We start from the raw sequence: 14,317 nt of genomic DNA, 5'->3' as shown, positions 1-14,317 counted from the left end.
AAGACCTGGCTTTGCTGGCAGGCCAGGGGGTCGTTGATCCTAACATCTGGCACGGCCGAGTCATGTTTGATTGATGTACAGTGGTACCTCTACCTACAAACGCCTCTACTTACGAACTTTTCTAAATAAGAACTGGGTGTTCAAGATTTTTTTGCCTCTTCCCAAGAACCATTTTCCCAAACCCGAGCCTCCAAAACTGTAAACAGAAAAGGCAAGGAGAAGCCTCTGTGGGGCCTCTCTAGGCATCTCCTGGGAGGAAACAGGGCCGGAAAAGGCAGGGAGGAGCCTCCATGGGGCCTCTCTAGGAATCTCCTGGGAGGAAACAGGGCCGGAAAAGACAGGGAGAAGCCTCCGTGGGGCCTCTCTAGGAATCTCCTGGGCCTCCACCCTCCCTGTGGTTTCCCCAACCGCGCACATTATTGGCTTTTACATTGAATCCAATGGGAAAAATTGCTTCTTCTTACAAACTTTTCTACTTAAGAACCTGGTCACGGAACGAACTAAGTTCGTAAGTAGAGGTACCAATGTACATTGTTTGATAGATTTGATCTACGGGTTTTATAATGGGGTTTCGTAGTTTTTTAGTTTAGGGGCTTTATAATGGCGTTTTTATAGTTTATTATTGAGGTTTGACTTCTTTTTAATACTGTATCATATTTGCATTGTTGTAAGCCACCCTGAGTCTCACAGGATTGGGCGGCATAGAAGTCAAACAAACAAACAATGAATGAATGAATGAAGGAATAAATCAGCCACCCCTTGAAGACTGTACAACGTCAAGATGCCGGATCTGTCTGCTACGAAAATGGCAGGGACTATTCATTTATTCATTCTCTTTAATTATTATTATTATTATTATTTAAAAATATTTTTATTTGGTTTATATACATTTAAAAACAGACATTTTCTCAATCCATACATTATTGCATTTGATCATTGTTTGTCTACATTTGGTGACAGACACATGAAAGAAAAGGTTTTAAAAAGGGGAGGGGGGAACCCCCAGAAAAGGCAAAGAAAAACATAGACATAACATAAACAAACTATACTCGGAGAAGGGCAGCATACAAATCTAATTAATAATAATAATAATAATAATAATAATAATAATAATAATAATAATACAAAATACGAAGATCTAAAAATCGAGGTGCAATGACTCTGGCATAAGCCAGTGAAAGTGGTCCCAGTGGTACTTGGCACGCTGGCCGCAGTGCCAAAGGATCTCAGCGGACATTTGAAAACCATCGGAATTGACAAAATCTCCATCTGTCAATTGCAAAAGGCGGCTTTACTGGGATCGGCAAACATAATTCGCAGTCCTAGGTGCTTGGGAAGCGCCCGACTGGTGATGAAATACGAAATCCAGCATAGTGATCTCATTTGCTGTGTTGTATTGACACAATAATAATAATAATAATAATAATAATAATAATAATAATAATCCTAGGTGCTTGGGAAGTACCCGACTGGTGATGAAATACGAAATCCAGCATAGTGATCTCATTTGCTGTGTTGTATTGACATAATAATAATAATAATAATAATAATAATAATAATAACAACAACAACAACAACAACAACCAACAACAACAATAATAACATACATAGCCCCCTCCACCTCTGCTGTCTTTTTGACAGCTCAGTCGGTGCGTGCTACCAGCAATTACTATTCAATCATATATATGACCTAATTTCAAATCACTTATCTTAATAACACCTCCCTTATGAAACCAGGTTGCAACGCCTTGGTCTCTTCGTCCTTGAAAGCCGGCATTGAAGGGGTGACTTGATCGAAGTGTATAAAATCACGCATGGGATAGAAAAGGTGGATAGAGAAAAATCCTTTTCTCTATCACACAATACTAGGACGAGGGGGCCCTCCCTAAAGCTCATAGGTAAGAAAGTGAGGACAAATATAAAGGGAAATATTTCTTCATCCACAGGGTCCTTGGTTGATGGAACTCACTCCCAGAAGAGGTCGTGACAGCTGTCAGCCTGGATAGCTTCAAGGTAGGATTAGACAGATTCAGGGATGCCAAGGGTATCAGAGGTGCTTATTGAAACGGATGTCCATGTGCCGCCTCTATGTTAGTTGAGGCAGGCAGGATTCCCTTGGGTTCCATTTGTTGGGGGTCAAGGGAAAGGGAGGGTCTTGCCTTCTCTTTCTGCTCAAGATCCCCATGGACAATTGGTGGGCCACTGTGAGACACAGAACGCTGGACTTGATGGGCTTTGGCCCGATTCAGCAATGGCTCTTCTTAGGTTCTTATGTTCTAACTCTTATTTTGCTACTTACCTACCCTTACATTTCATTGTTCTTGACTTGAAATACACTGCTCAAAAAAATAAAGGGAACACTTAAACAACGCAATGTAACTCCAAGTAAATCAAACTTCTGTGAAATCAAACTGTCCACTTAGGAAGCAACACTGATTGACCATCAATTCCACCTGCGGTTGTGCACATTCAACTTTGTACAGAACAAAGTATTCAATGAGAATATTTCACTCGTTCAGATCTAGGATGTGTTATTTGAGTGTTGCCTTTATTTGTTTGCGCAGTGAATCCGTTTGTGTTTACCCTTACATGCTATTTGTTTCATTTTTATGTGTTAATCTGTTTTTATTTATTTTATGTTTTACATATCATATTACTATACATTATTTTTATTCTGGCCTGAGATATTTTCACTTACCCGTCATTAAACGTGAAAAGGGTTCGGGGCACGTGGATGGTATCGGGAGGGTGAGTTTGTTGACGGCAACCCCATAAGCCACAGCCAGCCCGTCAATTCCCCGGTATGGAACTTCGCCGGTAAGGAGTTCCCACAGCAGCACCCCATAACTGGAGGAAGAAATACAGAAAAGATTACAAGCAGTTCTCAACTTAAAACCATTTATTCGGTTGGGATCTTGGAGGGCATCTAGTCCAGCCCCTTGCTCAAGGAGACCCTGTCCGGTCTCTCCTTAAAAGCCTCAAGGGATGGGGCGAAAACTTCAAAGTGAAAAGTTATAAATTGAGTTATTCCACTTGACAGGTTGAAGGATGACTCAGTCTTCCATCCGTCCGAAGTCGGTAAAATGAGGACCCCGATTGTTGGGGGTAATAGGCTGACTCCTCAAAGAAGGCTACAGGTCCCCAACCTTTTGGACCTCAGGGGCCACTTAATTCATAATTTTAAATCCCGCGGACCATTAATATGAGCTGGCTATTGACAAAGTAAGGCTTTTGACAAAGTAGACCATAATCTACTACTAAATAAACTAGAAAAATGTGAGATAGACAGAAACACCTCCAGATGGATTCAAAATGACTAACTGGGTTAATCGTGCCTAGATGGTCATGTGACTGGGTGGGCGTGGCCAACTCAATGTCACTCATGTCGAGGGGCGCCTCGCCGGCCCCTACTCACCCCTCCCCTACCAGCCATTCCACCAACAGAAAGAGTTGGCAAAACAGCTGGCTCAGTTCAAATTGCGCGAGAAGGAGGCCCAGCAGAAGCACCTCATTGAGGACTAGCAACATAGACTTTCCAAGCAGAGGGGCCCACACAAAAAGACCCCGAGGGGGGGGCACTCCTCTGCAGCAACAAAAACGTTCATTGCACATTGCCATATTTTGTTAAACCCTGATTTAGCGCAATGTAAAAAAATGCAAATAATTTTTCGGCGGACCACCAAAATTTTCTCGTGGACCACCAGCGGTTGGTGACCGCTGCTATAGAGCACTCTGAAGCGGTATACAGTTAGTCCTCGACTTACGACCACAACCGAGACCACAATTTCAGTCGCTAAGTGAGGCATTGGTGAACGATGCCCTATTTTACGATCTTTCTTGTTGCTAACCAAATAATTGCAATTGATAAGTTAGTAAGATGGTTGTTAATTGAATCTGGCTTCCCCCCCCCCCCCATTGACTCGGCTGGTCAGAAGGTCACAAAAGGGGATCATGCGACACACACCCCTTGGGACACAGCGACAGTCATAAACATAAACCCGTCTGAATGTCCATTGTGTGATTGTGGGGGATCCTATAAAAAATTGTAACTCTGCAAAACGGTCACGAGTCAAATTTTACAGGGCGGTTGTGAACTTCGAACAGTCACTAAATGAACCGTTGTAAGTTGAGGACCACCCGTATAAGTCAAAAGGCTCCTTGGCCTAGCAGGTTTAGACCCCCCCGTCCTTCGTCCTTCTGTAGAAACTCCCGTTTTCCAATTTACCTCCAGACGTCACTACCGCGGGAAAAAGTGGAATTTTTGATGACCTCCGGCGCCATCCAGGCGTAAGTCCCGGCTGCGCTCATTTTAGTGGTTTTGTGCCATTCCCTGGCCAGGCCGAAATCGGTGATCTTGAGGGTTTTCCCGCCGACCTCACCGTCGTCCACGTATTCGCTCAACAAAACTGCGGAAGGAAAAAAAAGAGAAAGCTTTCACACAATCCCACAAAAATAGGATTAAAAATGTGTGTGTGGGGGGGGTGTTTTCTGCAGAGGCGTTTCTGGAACTCTCCCCTGTAGAGGTAGTCCTCGACGTACCACCGCAAATTGAGCCCCGAAACTTCCCCTGCTAAGCGAGGTATTTGTTAAGTGATGGTGGCTGCCGTTTTATGACCTTTTGCCGTGAAGCGAATCGGTGGCGCTTCTTAAATTCGTGACACAGTAAGCGAACTGACATTATTGACACTATGTCAACAGTGCCACTCTCTGACACTATTAAAAATATTAAAATATAGGGATTTTTTAAAAAAATATTAAGTTTTAATTGTTTTTTCTCCCAATACCATACATATACATTCTATTCTATTCCATATTTTCTATTCTATTCTATTCCATATTTTCTATTCTATTCTATTCCATATTTTCTATTCTATTCTATTCTATACTATACTATACTATTCCATATTTTCTATTCTTTTCTATTCTATTCCATATTTTCTATTCCATTCTATTCCATATTTTCTATTCTATTCTATTCCATATTTTCTATTCTATTCTATTCCATATTTTCTATTCTATTCTATTCTATACTATACTATTCCATATTTTCTATTCTATTCCATATTTTCTATTCCATTCTATTCCATATTTTCTATTCTATTCTATTCCATATTTTCTATTCTATTCTATTCTATTCCATATTTTCTATTCTATTCTATTCCATATTTTCTATTCTATTCTATTCCATATTTTCTATTCTTTTCTATTCTATTCCATATTTTCTATTCCATTCTATTCCATATTTTCTATTATATTCTATTCCATATTTTCTATTCTATTCTCTATTTTCTATTCTATTCTATTCCATATTTTCTATTCTATTCTATTCCATATTTTCTATTCTATTCTATTCCATATTTTCTATTCTATTCATTCCATTCCATTCCATATTTTCTATTCTATTCTATTCCATATTTTCTATTCTATTCTGTCATATTTTCTATTCTTTTCTATTTTATTCTATTCCATAATTTCTATTCTATGTCATATTTTCTATTCTATTCATTCCATTCCATATTTTCTATTCTATTCTATTCCATATTATCTATTTTATTCTATTCTAATCTATTCTATTCCATTTCATATTTTCTGTTTATTCGATTCCATTCCATATTTTCTATTCTATTCCATTCCATTCAATTCCATTCCATATTTTCTATTCCATTCCATTCCATTCCCTACTTTCTATTCTATGTCAAAACTGGTTCGCGGTTGTGTGAATGCAACCACGGTGTTCTTTATCTCTCCCTTTCCAACCGGGCTCCGTCCCAGCTCTGATTTTCTCCTTGGTATTTCCCCCCCCTCCCCCATTTTGGCCCAGCTTCACTCAATAGCAATAAATTCCCTTGAGGAGCCTACCCTCAATAGCAATTCCTCGCGGCCGGGAAAGGTTTCCCTATAATGGCCAGTTCAGTCACCATGCCAAGCTTCCTTCGCATTCCCGGGCACCAAGATTGCGGAAGCCATCCCAAGCTCTGACTTACGTTGGCGTTACAGCTGAGTACAGAAATCAGAAATCGCAGAGAAGGAAGGGACCTTAGAGGTCTTCTATTCCAGTGTTTCCCAACCTTGGCCACTTGAAGATATCTGGACTTCAACTCCCAGAATTCCCCAGCCAGCATTCACTTGCAACCCCTTGCTCAGGCAGGAGACCCTACATACCAGCAGTAATGGATTGCTACTGGAGTGTGCATACCGGTACCAGCCCACTGATGATGTCACTAAGAGGTCACCGGTCAATTAGATTAGATTAGATTTATTGGATTTATATGCCGCCCCTCTCCGCAAACTCGGGGCGGCTCACAACAATAATAAAAAACAGTACATAATAAAAATCCAATGCCCACCAATCTAATTACAATTTAAAATTAGTAATTTCCTAAAACAATCCCAATATATATAAAAAACAGGCACACAGTCAATCAATCAACAACACAACATGGGCAAGGGGGAGGTGTTTTAGTTCCCCCATGCCTGACGGCAGAGGTGGGTTTTAAGGAGTTTACGAAAGGCAAGGAGGGTGGGGGCAATCCTAATCTCAGGGGGGAGCTGGTTCCAGAGGGTCGGGGCCCCCACAGAGAAGGCTCTTCCCCTGGGTCCCGCCAGACGACATTGTTTCGTCGACGGGACCCGGAGAAGGCCGACTCTGTGGGACCGAACCGGTCGCTGGGATTCGTGCGGCAGAAGGCGGTCCCGAAGATATTCTGGTCCGGTGCCATGAAGGGCTTTATAGGTCATAACCAACACTTTGAATTGTGACCGGAAACTGATCGGCAACCAATGCAGACTGCGGAGTGTTGGTGTAACATGGGCATATTTAGGGAAGCCTATAATTGCTCTCGCAGCTGCATTCTGCACAATCTGAAGTTTCCGAACACTCTTCAAAGGTAGCCCCATGTAGAGAGCATTACAGTAGTCGAGCCTCAAGGTGATGAGGGCATGAGTGACTGTGAGCAATGACTCCCGGTCCAATTGCCGCTCTCTGGGCGCCGCCATTTTTCTTTTGTTCCCCTTCTGTGCACACGCAAATGCCAAGTTTCCGGCCCTGCATGGTTTATTTTTATTTCTAAAGTGAATCTGGCTTGAGCAACCGTCACAAATGTGAGTCCGTTGCCACGCGTCAGAAATCTGATCGTGGGAATGCTCACAAAGGCTGTAAGCGTGAAAAAAACCCGGTCGTAAGTCGCGTTTTTTTCAGCACCGTCAAGACTTTGAACCGTCACTAAATGAACGGCAGGAAGCGACGGCCTACCCATAAACAGAAAGGCTGCAACCTCGCTTCGGAATTCAGGTTGGGGAAGCAGGTTTATCCATCTGTCGGTCTGATCTATCTATCTATCATCATCTGTCTGTCTGTCTGTCTGTCTGTCTGTCTGTCTATCTATCATCTATCCATCCATCCATCCATCCATCCATCCATCCATCCATCCATCTATCATTGTCTGTCTGTCTGTCTGTCTGTCTGTCTATCTATCTATTTTTCTGTCTATCTATTTTTCTGTCTATCTATTTTTCTGTCTGTCTGTCTGTCTGTCTACCTACTATTATTATTATTATTATTATTATTATTATTATTATTATTATTATTATTATTATTATTTATTAGATGTGTATGCCGCCCCTCTCCGCAGACTCGGGGCTGCTTACAACAATGATAAAAACAATATATATTGACAAATCTAATAATTAAAATCTAAGATAACAATTGTACATTTAAAAATCTAAAAGCAAGGAACCCCAATATAAAAACATACATACAGTCATATCATGCACTAGAACTACATAGGCAGGGGGAGATGTCTCAGTTCCCCCATGCTTGACAACAGAGGTGGGTTTTAAAGAGTTTACGAAAGACAAGGAGGGTGGGGGCAATTCTAATCTCCGGGGGGGGGGGTTGGTTCCAGAGGGCCGGGGCCGCCACAGAGAAGGCTCTTTCCCTGGGCCCCGCCAAACGACATTGTTTTGTTGACGGGACCCGGAGAAGGCCCACTCTGTGGGACCTAGCCGGTTGCTGGGATTCGTGCGGCAGAAGGCGGTCTCGTATCCATCCATCTATTGGATTTCATTTGTATGCCGCCCTTCTCCGAGCACTCAGGGCGGCTCACAGCATATAATACAACGATACAGTACAAGGACAAATCTAATTAAATTTAAAATTACAGCCTAAAAATCGAATATTTCAAAACAATCATACCAGTTCAATTGTACAACATATACCTCATTTCGTTGGCCAGGGTGCTGAGACCTAATTGCCCCAAGCCTGGCGACATAGGTGAGTCTTAAGACTCTTACGGAAGGCGAGGAGGGTGGGGGCAGTACGAATCTCTGGAGGAAGCTGATTCCAGAGGGCCGGGGCCCCCACTGAGAAGGCTCTTCCCCTAGGTCCCGCCAAGCGACATTGCCTGGCTGACGGGACCTGGAGAAGATTGCAAGCACAGGCCCTCTGCACGTGGTCCTCTCTTAATTTCAACCCCCATCCCCCCAAAATCTGCAGAACGACCCTTATATGCCCTCGGTCGAAATCCCAGCGAGGGAAAACCCACAGGTCGGCTGGGCTCCGTTCCCACAATCCGTAGGCCCGGCAGACATTTTGTGGAGGGGGCAGTCGCACTGGACACTCCATTGTGTGTGTGGGGACGGCCGGAGAATCGGCCTATTGTTCTGCCGAGCCATGGAGAGGGTGGACGTCGCCGACCGCAATCCCTGCACCTTTCCCCAGCTGTTCTATGAATTTCCCTTCCCCGCGGGGCCTTCGTAGGGAGGAAGCCAGGGAAAAAAACTCCCAAATAAATTGGCAGGAAGCAAGTTGGAGGAAGCCAAGAGACCCCCCCCCCCACACTCACCAATAACACCCCCCCCCCCCAATGTACGCAGGGCATTGTTTCCGGAGATTTCTAAGCCACGCTGTTTGTTCTTCCCTCTGAAAAAATTCTCTCCGAGCCACGGAAAGGCCTTGAGAGAAAGAACATAAACACTGCTAGCAAGCAAACTTTCAACTAGCCAGCTTCTTAACTACCATGGAAACTTCAGATCGTGCAGAATGCAGCTGCGAGAGCAATCGTGGGCTTTCCCAAATATGCCCATGTCACACCAACACTCCGCAGTCTGCATTGGTTGCCGATCGGTTTCCGATCACAATTCAAAGTGTTGGTTATGACCTATAAAGCCCTTCATGGCACCGGACCAGATTATCTCAGGGACCCCCTTCTGCTGCACAAATCCCAGCGACCGGTTAGGTCCCACAGAGTGGATCTTCTCCGGGTCCCGTCAACTAAAGAATGTCGCTTGGCGGGACCCAGGGGAAGAGCCTTCTCTGTGGCGGCCCCGGCCCTCTGGAACCAACTCCCCCCAAAGATTAGAATTGCCCCCACCCTCCTTGCCTTTCGTAAGCTGCTTAAAACCCACCTCTGCCGCCAGGCATGGGGGAATTGAGACCCTCTTCCCCCTAGGCCTTTACAATTCTATGCATGGTATGTATGTATGTATGTTTGGTTTTTTATATTAATGGGTTTTTAATTGTTTCTAACATCAGACTACTATTGTACACTGCTTTATTGTTGCTGTTAGCCGCCCCGAGTCTCCGGAGAGGGGTGGCATACAAATCCAATAAATAAATAAATAAAAAATAAAATATTTTTTGGAGTCTAGGATGCACCTTTTTACTGAGGCTGAAAATTCAGGTGCATCTTGGGGGGGAAAAATGTAGCTTTTTTTTCCCACCAGCCCTAACGATCATCCCAGCTCTTACCTTGCAGGCTCTATCATAGTTTCTCTCTGCGAAAAATATTTTCCAAGCTCTAAGTCTTTGCAGGGTTTTTTCCATTGCTCTACTTGCTCTGAATAAGTTTCTTTCTAGCCCCAACAAGGTGCTAACGATGTTCCCAGCTCTTACCCGCTTGCAAGCTCTTTCATTGTTACTCTCTCCTAATAGGGTTTTTTTTTTAAAGCCCTAAACCAGGGGATAAAATAATGTACTGAATCTGACCAGACTAAGGATGCTAGCAGATTGTATTGGCAGTTCTGTGTTAGCAAATACTTCAGAAGAAAAGGATTTAGGGGCAGTGATTTCTGACAGTCTCAAAATGGGTGAACAGTGCAGTCAGGCGGTAGGGAAAGCAAGTAGGATGCTTGGCTGCATAGCTAGAGGTATAACAAGCAGGAAGAGGGAGATTATGATCCCGCTATATAGAATGCTGGTAAGACCACATTTGGAATAATACTGTGTCCAGTTCTGGAGACCTCACCTACAAAAAGATATGGATAAAATTGAACGGGTCCAAAGACGGGCTACAAGAATGGTGGAAGGCCTTAAGCATAAAACGTATCAGGAAAGACTTCATGAACTCCATCTGTATAGTCTGGAGGACAGAAGGAAAAGGGGGGACATGATCGAAACATTTCAATATGTTAAAGGGTTAAATAAGGTCCAGGAGGGAAGTGTTTTTAATAGGAAAGTGAACCCAAGAACAAGGGGACACAATCTGAAGTTAGTTGGGGGAAAGATCAAAAGCAACGTGAGAAAATATTATTTGACTGAAAGAGTAGTAGATCCTTGGAACAAACTTCCAGCAGATGTGGTAGATAAATCCACAGGAACTGAATTTAAACATGCCTGGGATAAACATATATCCATTGTAAGATAAAATACAGAAAATAGTATAAGGGCAGACTAGATGGACCATGAGGTCTTTTTCTGCCGTCAGACTTCCATGTTTCTATGTTTCTTAGCGGCTTGCAAGCTCTTTCATTGTTACTCTCTCCTAATAGGGTGTTTTTTTTAAAGCCCTAAACCAGGGGATAAAATAATGTACTGAATTTGACCAGACTAAGGATGTAGCTATATGAATATCTGGTAGGCAAATTTCTCCCCATATTTTCCTCCCCAAAAACAAAGGTGTGCCTGGCAACTTCAAATCTCCACCACTAAATGCTCTGTCTTACACATTGGTAAAAAGAATCAGAATGCTAAATATAAACTTGGAGGAATTGAACTTATTGATAACCCTCAATCTGTCAAAGACCTTGGAGTACTCATAATCAATGACCTAAGTCAGTGTTTCCCAACCTTGGCCACTTGAAGATATTTGGACTTCAACTCCCAGAATTCCCCAGCCAGCGAATGCTGGCTGGGGAATTCTGGGAGTTGAAGTCCAGATATCTTCAAGTGGCCAAGGTTGGGAAACACTGACCTAAATCCTAGAGCCCACTGCAACAACATTGCCAAAAAGGCTTTAAGAGTTGTTAACCTAATCCTTCCCAGTAGTAATTTTGAACTGCTAACAAGAGCTTACAAAACATTTGTCAGACCAATCCTAGAATACAGCTCGCCTGTATGGAACCCACATTGCATATCGGACATCAACACAATTGAGAGAGTCCAGACATATTTCACATTCCTCTTCTCACAACAAAATACCTTACTCCGCCAGACTTGAAATCCTTGGTTTCAGACAACTTACAACTCCGTCATCTCCGTTCCGACTTAATTATAGTTCATAAAAATCATATACCAAAATGTCCTACCTGTTAACGACTACTTCACCTTCAACCGCAACAACACACGAGGCACGAAATCGATTTAAACTAAATGTCAACCGCTCCAAACTTGACTGCAAAAAATACGACTTCAGCAACAGAGTAATCAACGCCTGGAATGCCCTACCTGATTCTGTGGTTTCTACTCCTAACCCCAAAACCTTTAACCTTAGCTTAGACTATCTACAATTGACCTCTCCTCCTTTCTAAGAGGTCTGTAAGGGGCGTGCATAAATGCACCACTGTGCCTAACGTCCCTGTCCTATTGTCTACTTTTTATCATTACTTATCTAATGTTTAATATGTACAAATTATCACCCTATAATTGTTTGACAAATAAATAAATAAAATAAATAAATAAATTATACTCCGAAAAAATACGGTAGGCTAATTCAATCCATCAATCGAAACGGAAGGGACTTGGGAGGTCTTCTAGTCTACCCCCCTACTCAAGCATCTTATACAACAGTCCCTTTATCGTACAATGGCACCATTTTTCACACCTGTTGCAACATTTTTGGAGTGTTCAAAGAGGGGTGGCATACAAATCTAATAATATATTATTATTATTATTATTGTTGTTGTTGTTGTTGTTGTTGTTATTATTATTATTATTATTATTATTATTATTATTATTATTATTATTATTATTATTAGAAACATAGAAGTCTGACGGCAGAAAAAGACCTCCTGGTCCATCTAGTCTGCCCTTATACTATTTTCTGTATTTTATCTTAGGATGGATCTATGTTTATCCCAGGCATGTTTAAATTCAGTTACTGTGGATTTATCTACCAGTTTGTTCCAAGGATCTACAGTACTACTCTTTCAGTAAAATAATATTTTCTCATGTTGCTTTTGATCTTTCCCCCAACTAACTTCAGATTGTGTCCCCTTGTTCTTGTGTTCACTTTCCTATTAAAAACACTTCCCTCCTGGACCTTATTTAACCCTTTAACATATTTAAATGTTTCGATCATGTCCCCTCTTTTCCTTCTGTCCTCCAGACTATACAAATTGAGTTCATTAAGTCTTTCCTGATACGTTTTATGCTTAAGACCTTCCACCATTATTATTATTATTATTATTATTATTATTATTATTATTATTATTATCATTATCATCATCATCATCTCTGCTGATGGTAAAGTGAATTACTGTATTTTTCGGAGCATAAGACGCACCTAGATTTTAGAGTGGAAAAGAAGGGGGGAAAGTATTCTAAACCAAATGGTGCAGTAATATATTATTTAATAAAATACCAGTGTAGCAGAATACTTTTTACAAGCATGTATACTTTTTACAATCATGTACAGATATTGCAAACTTCACAGCTTTAAGATTTGTGGACTTCAACTCCCAGAATTCCTCCTCCAATCATGCTAGCTCAGGAATGGGAGTTGAAGTCCACAATTTGCCAATCCCTAATCCTTTGACCAGTAGTGGGCTGAGACGGAGTGGGGGTAGTAAGTTTATGCACTATTTATTGAATACTTAATAGTTTTCTTTATTGCCCTTCCTCCTCTAGTACCTTAGTCTAAGCCTTAATTACTTTTAAAATAGGAAATTATTACCCATAAATGCTTTAATCATTTTAATCATTACCAGAACTGAACTTTTATAGCAATGAAAGAAAATTGAGCTCCTTGCCTAACCTGTTATCCTACTGAACCTTGTGGGTTCTGTACAAAACCTTAAAATGTGACTGTGCTCCTCAACAATTAATGGTGTCTATCATTTGTCCTTTTTGCGGCTATTCAAATAATTTGACTTAATCCACTGAAAAAGAGTCCAAGCACCTATTTGAAAACTTATCTTGGTTGGTAAGCAACTTCCACCCAGTCACAGGACCTTTAAGCCACCCCCTGGTCACATGATTGTCAAGCCACTCCCACCTGGTCACATGGCTGGCAAGCCACTCCTACCCGGTCACATGACTATCAAACCACACAATAAGCCACGCCCACAGTGTGGTAGCAAACTTTTTTGCAGCCCTTCAGTGGTTGTAAGTCAAAAACTACCTATACCATCTTGGACAAACAGCTGTCCAGTCTCTTCTTCAAAACTTCCAGTGATGGAGCACCCATAACTTCTGGTGGCAGGCAGTTCCACCGATGAATTGTCCTCACTGTGAGGAAATTTCTCCTTAATTCCAGGTTGCTTCTCTCCTGGACGCAAATCCTGTTCGTCGTATGATTTAGAAACATAGAAACATAAAAACATAGAAGTCTGACGGCAGAAAAAGACCTCCTGGTCCATCTAGTCTGCCCTTATACTATTTCCTGCATTTTATCTTACAATGGATATATGTTTATCCCAGGCATGTTTAAATTCAGTTCCTGTGGATTTATCTACCATGGCTGCTGGAAGTTTGTTCCAAGGATCTACTACTCTTTCAGTGAAATAATATTTTCTCATGTTGCTTTTGATCTTTCCCCCAACTAACTTCAGATTGTGTCCCCTTGTTCTTGTGTTCACTTTCCTATTAAAAACACTTCCCTCCTGAACCCTATTTAACCCTTTAACATATTTAAATATTTCGATCATGTCCCCCCTTTTCCTTCTGTCCTCCAGACTATAAAGATTGAGTCCATGAAGTCTTTCCTGATACGTTTTATGCTTAAGACCTTCCACCATTCTTGTAGCCCGTCTTTGGACCCGTTCAATTTGGTCAATATCTTTTTGTAGGCGAGGTCTCCAGAACTGAACACAGTATTATTCCAAATGTGGTCTCACCAGCGCTCTATATAAGGGGATCATAATCTCCCTCTTCCTGCTTGCT

General features: G+C 41.9%; 1 protein-coding gene across 1 annotated transcript in view; it reads right to left on the bottom strand.

Moving 5' to 3' along the window:
- The window catches only part of MAP3K11 (mitogen-activated protein kinase kinase kinase 11), a 45,545-nt gene that overhangs the window by 14,694 nt on the left and 16,534 nt on the right, over nt 1-14,317 (bottom strand). Inside the window, exons 2-3 of the mRNA XM_070766042.1 lie at nt 4,226-4,406; nt 2,699-2,847 (exon numbers count right to left, since the gene is read on the bottom strand). Coding sequence (XP_070622143.1) covers nt 2,699-2,847; nt 4,226-4,406 — 330 coding nt within the window. The remainder of the gene's footprint in view (nt 1-2,698; nt 2,848-4,225; nt 4,407-14,317) is intronic.

The sequence above is a fragment of the Erythrolamprus reginae genome, chromosome 13, assembly GCF_031021105.1.
Source record: "Erythrolamprus reginae isolate rEryReg1 chromosome 13, rEryReg1.hap1, whole genome shotgun sequence".
Lineage (NCBI taxonomy): Eukaryota > Metazoa > Chordata > Lepidosauria > Squamata > Dipsadidae > Erythrolamprus > Erythrolamprus reginae.
This window is presented reverse-complemented; position numbering and strand designations above follow the sequence as displayed.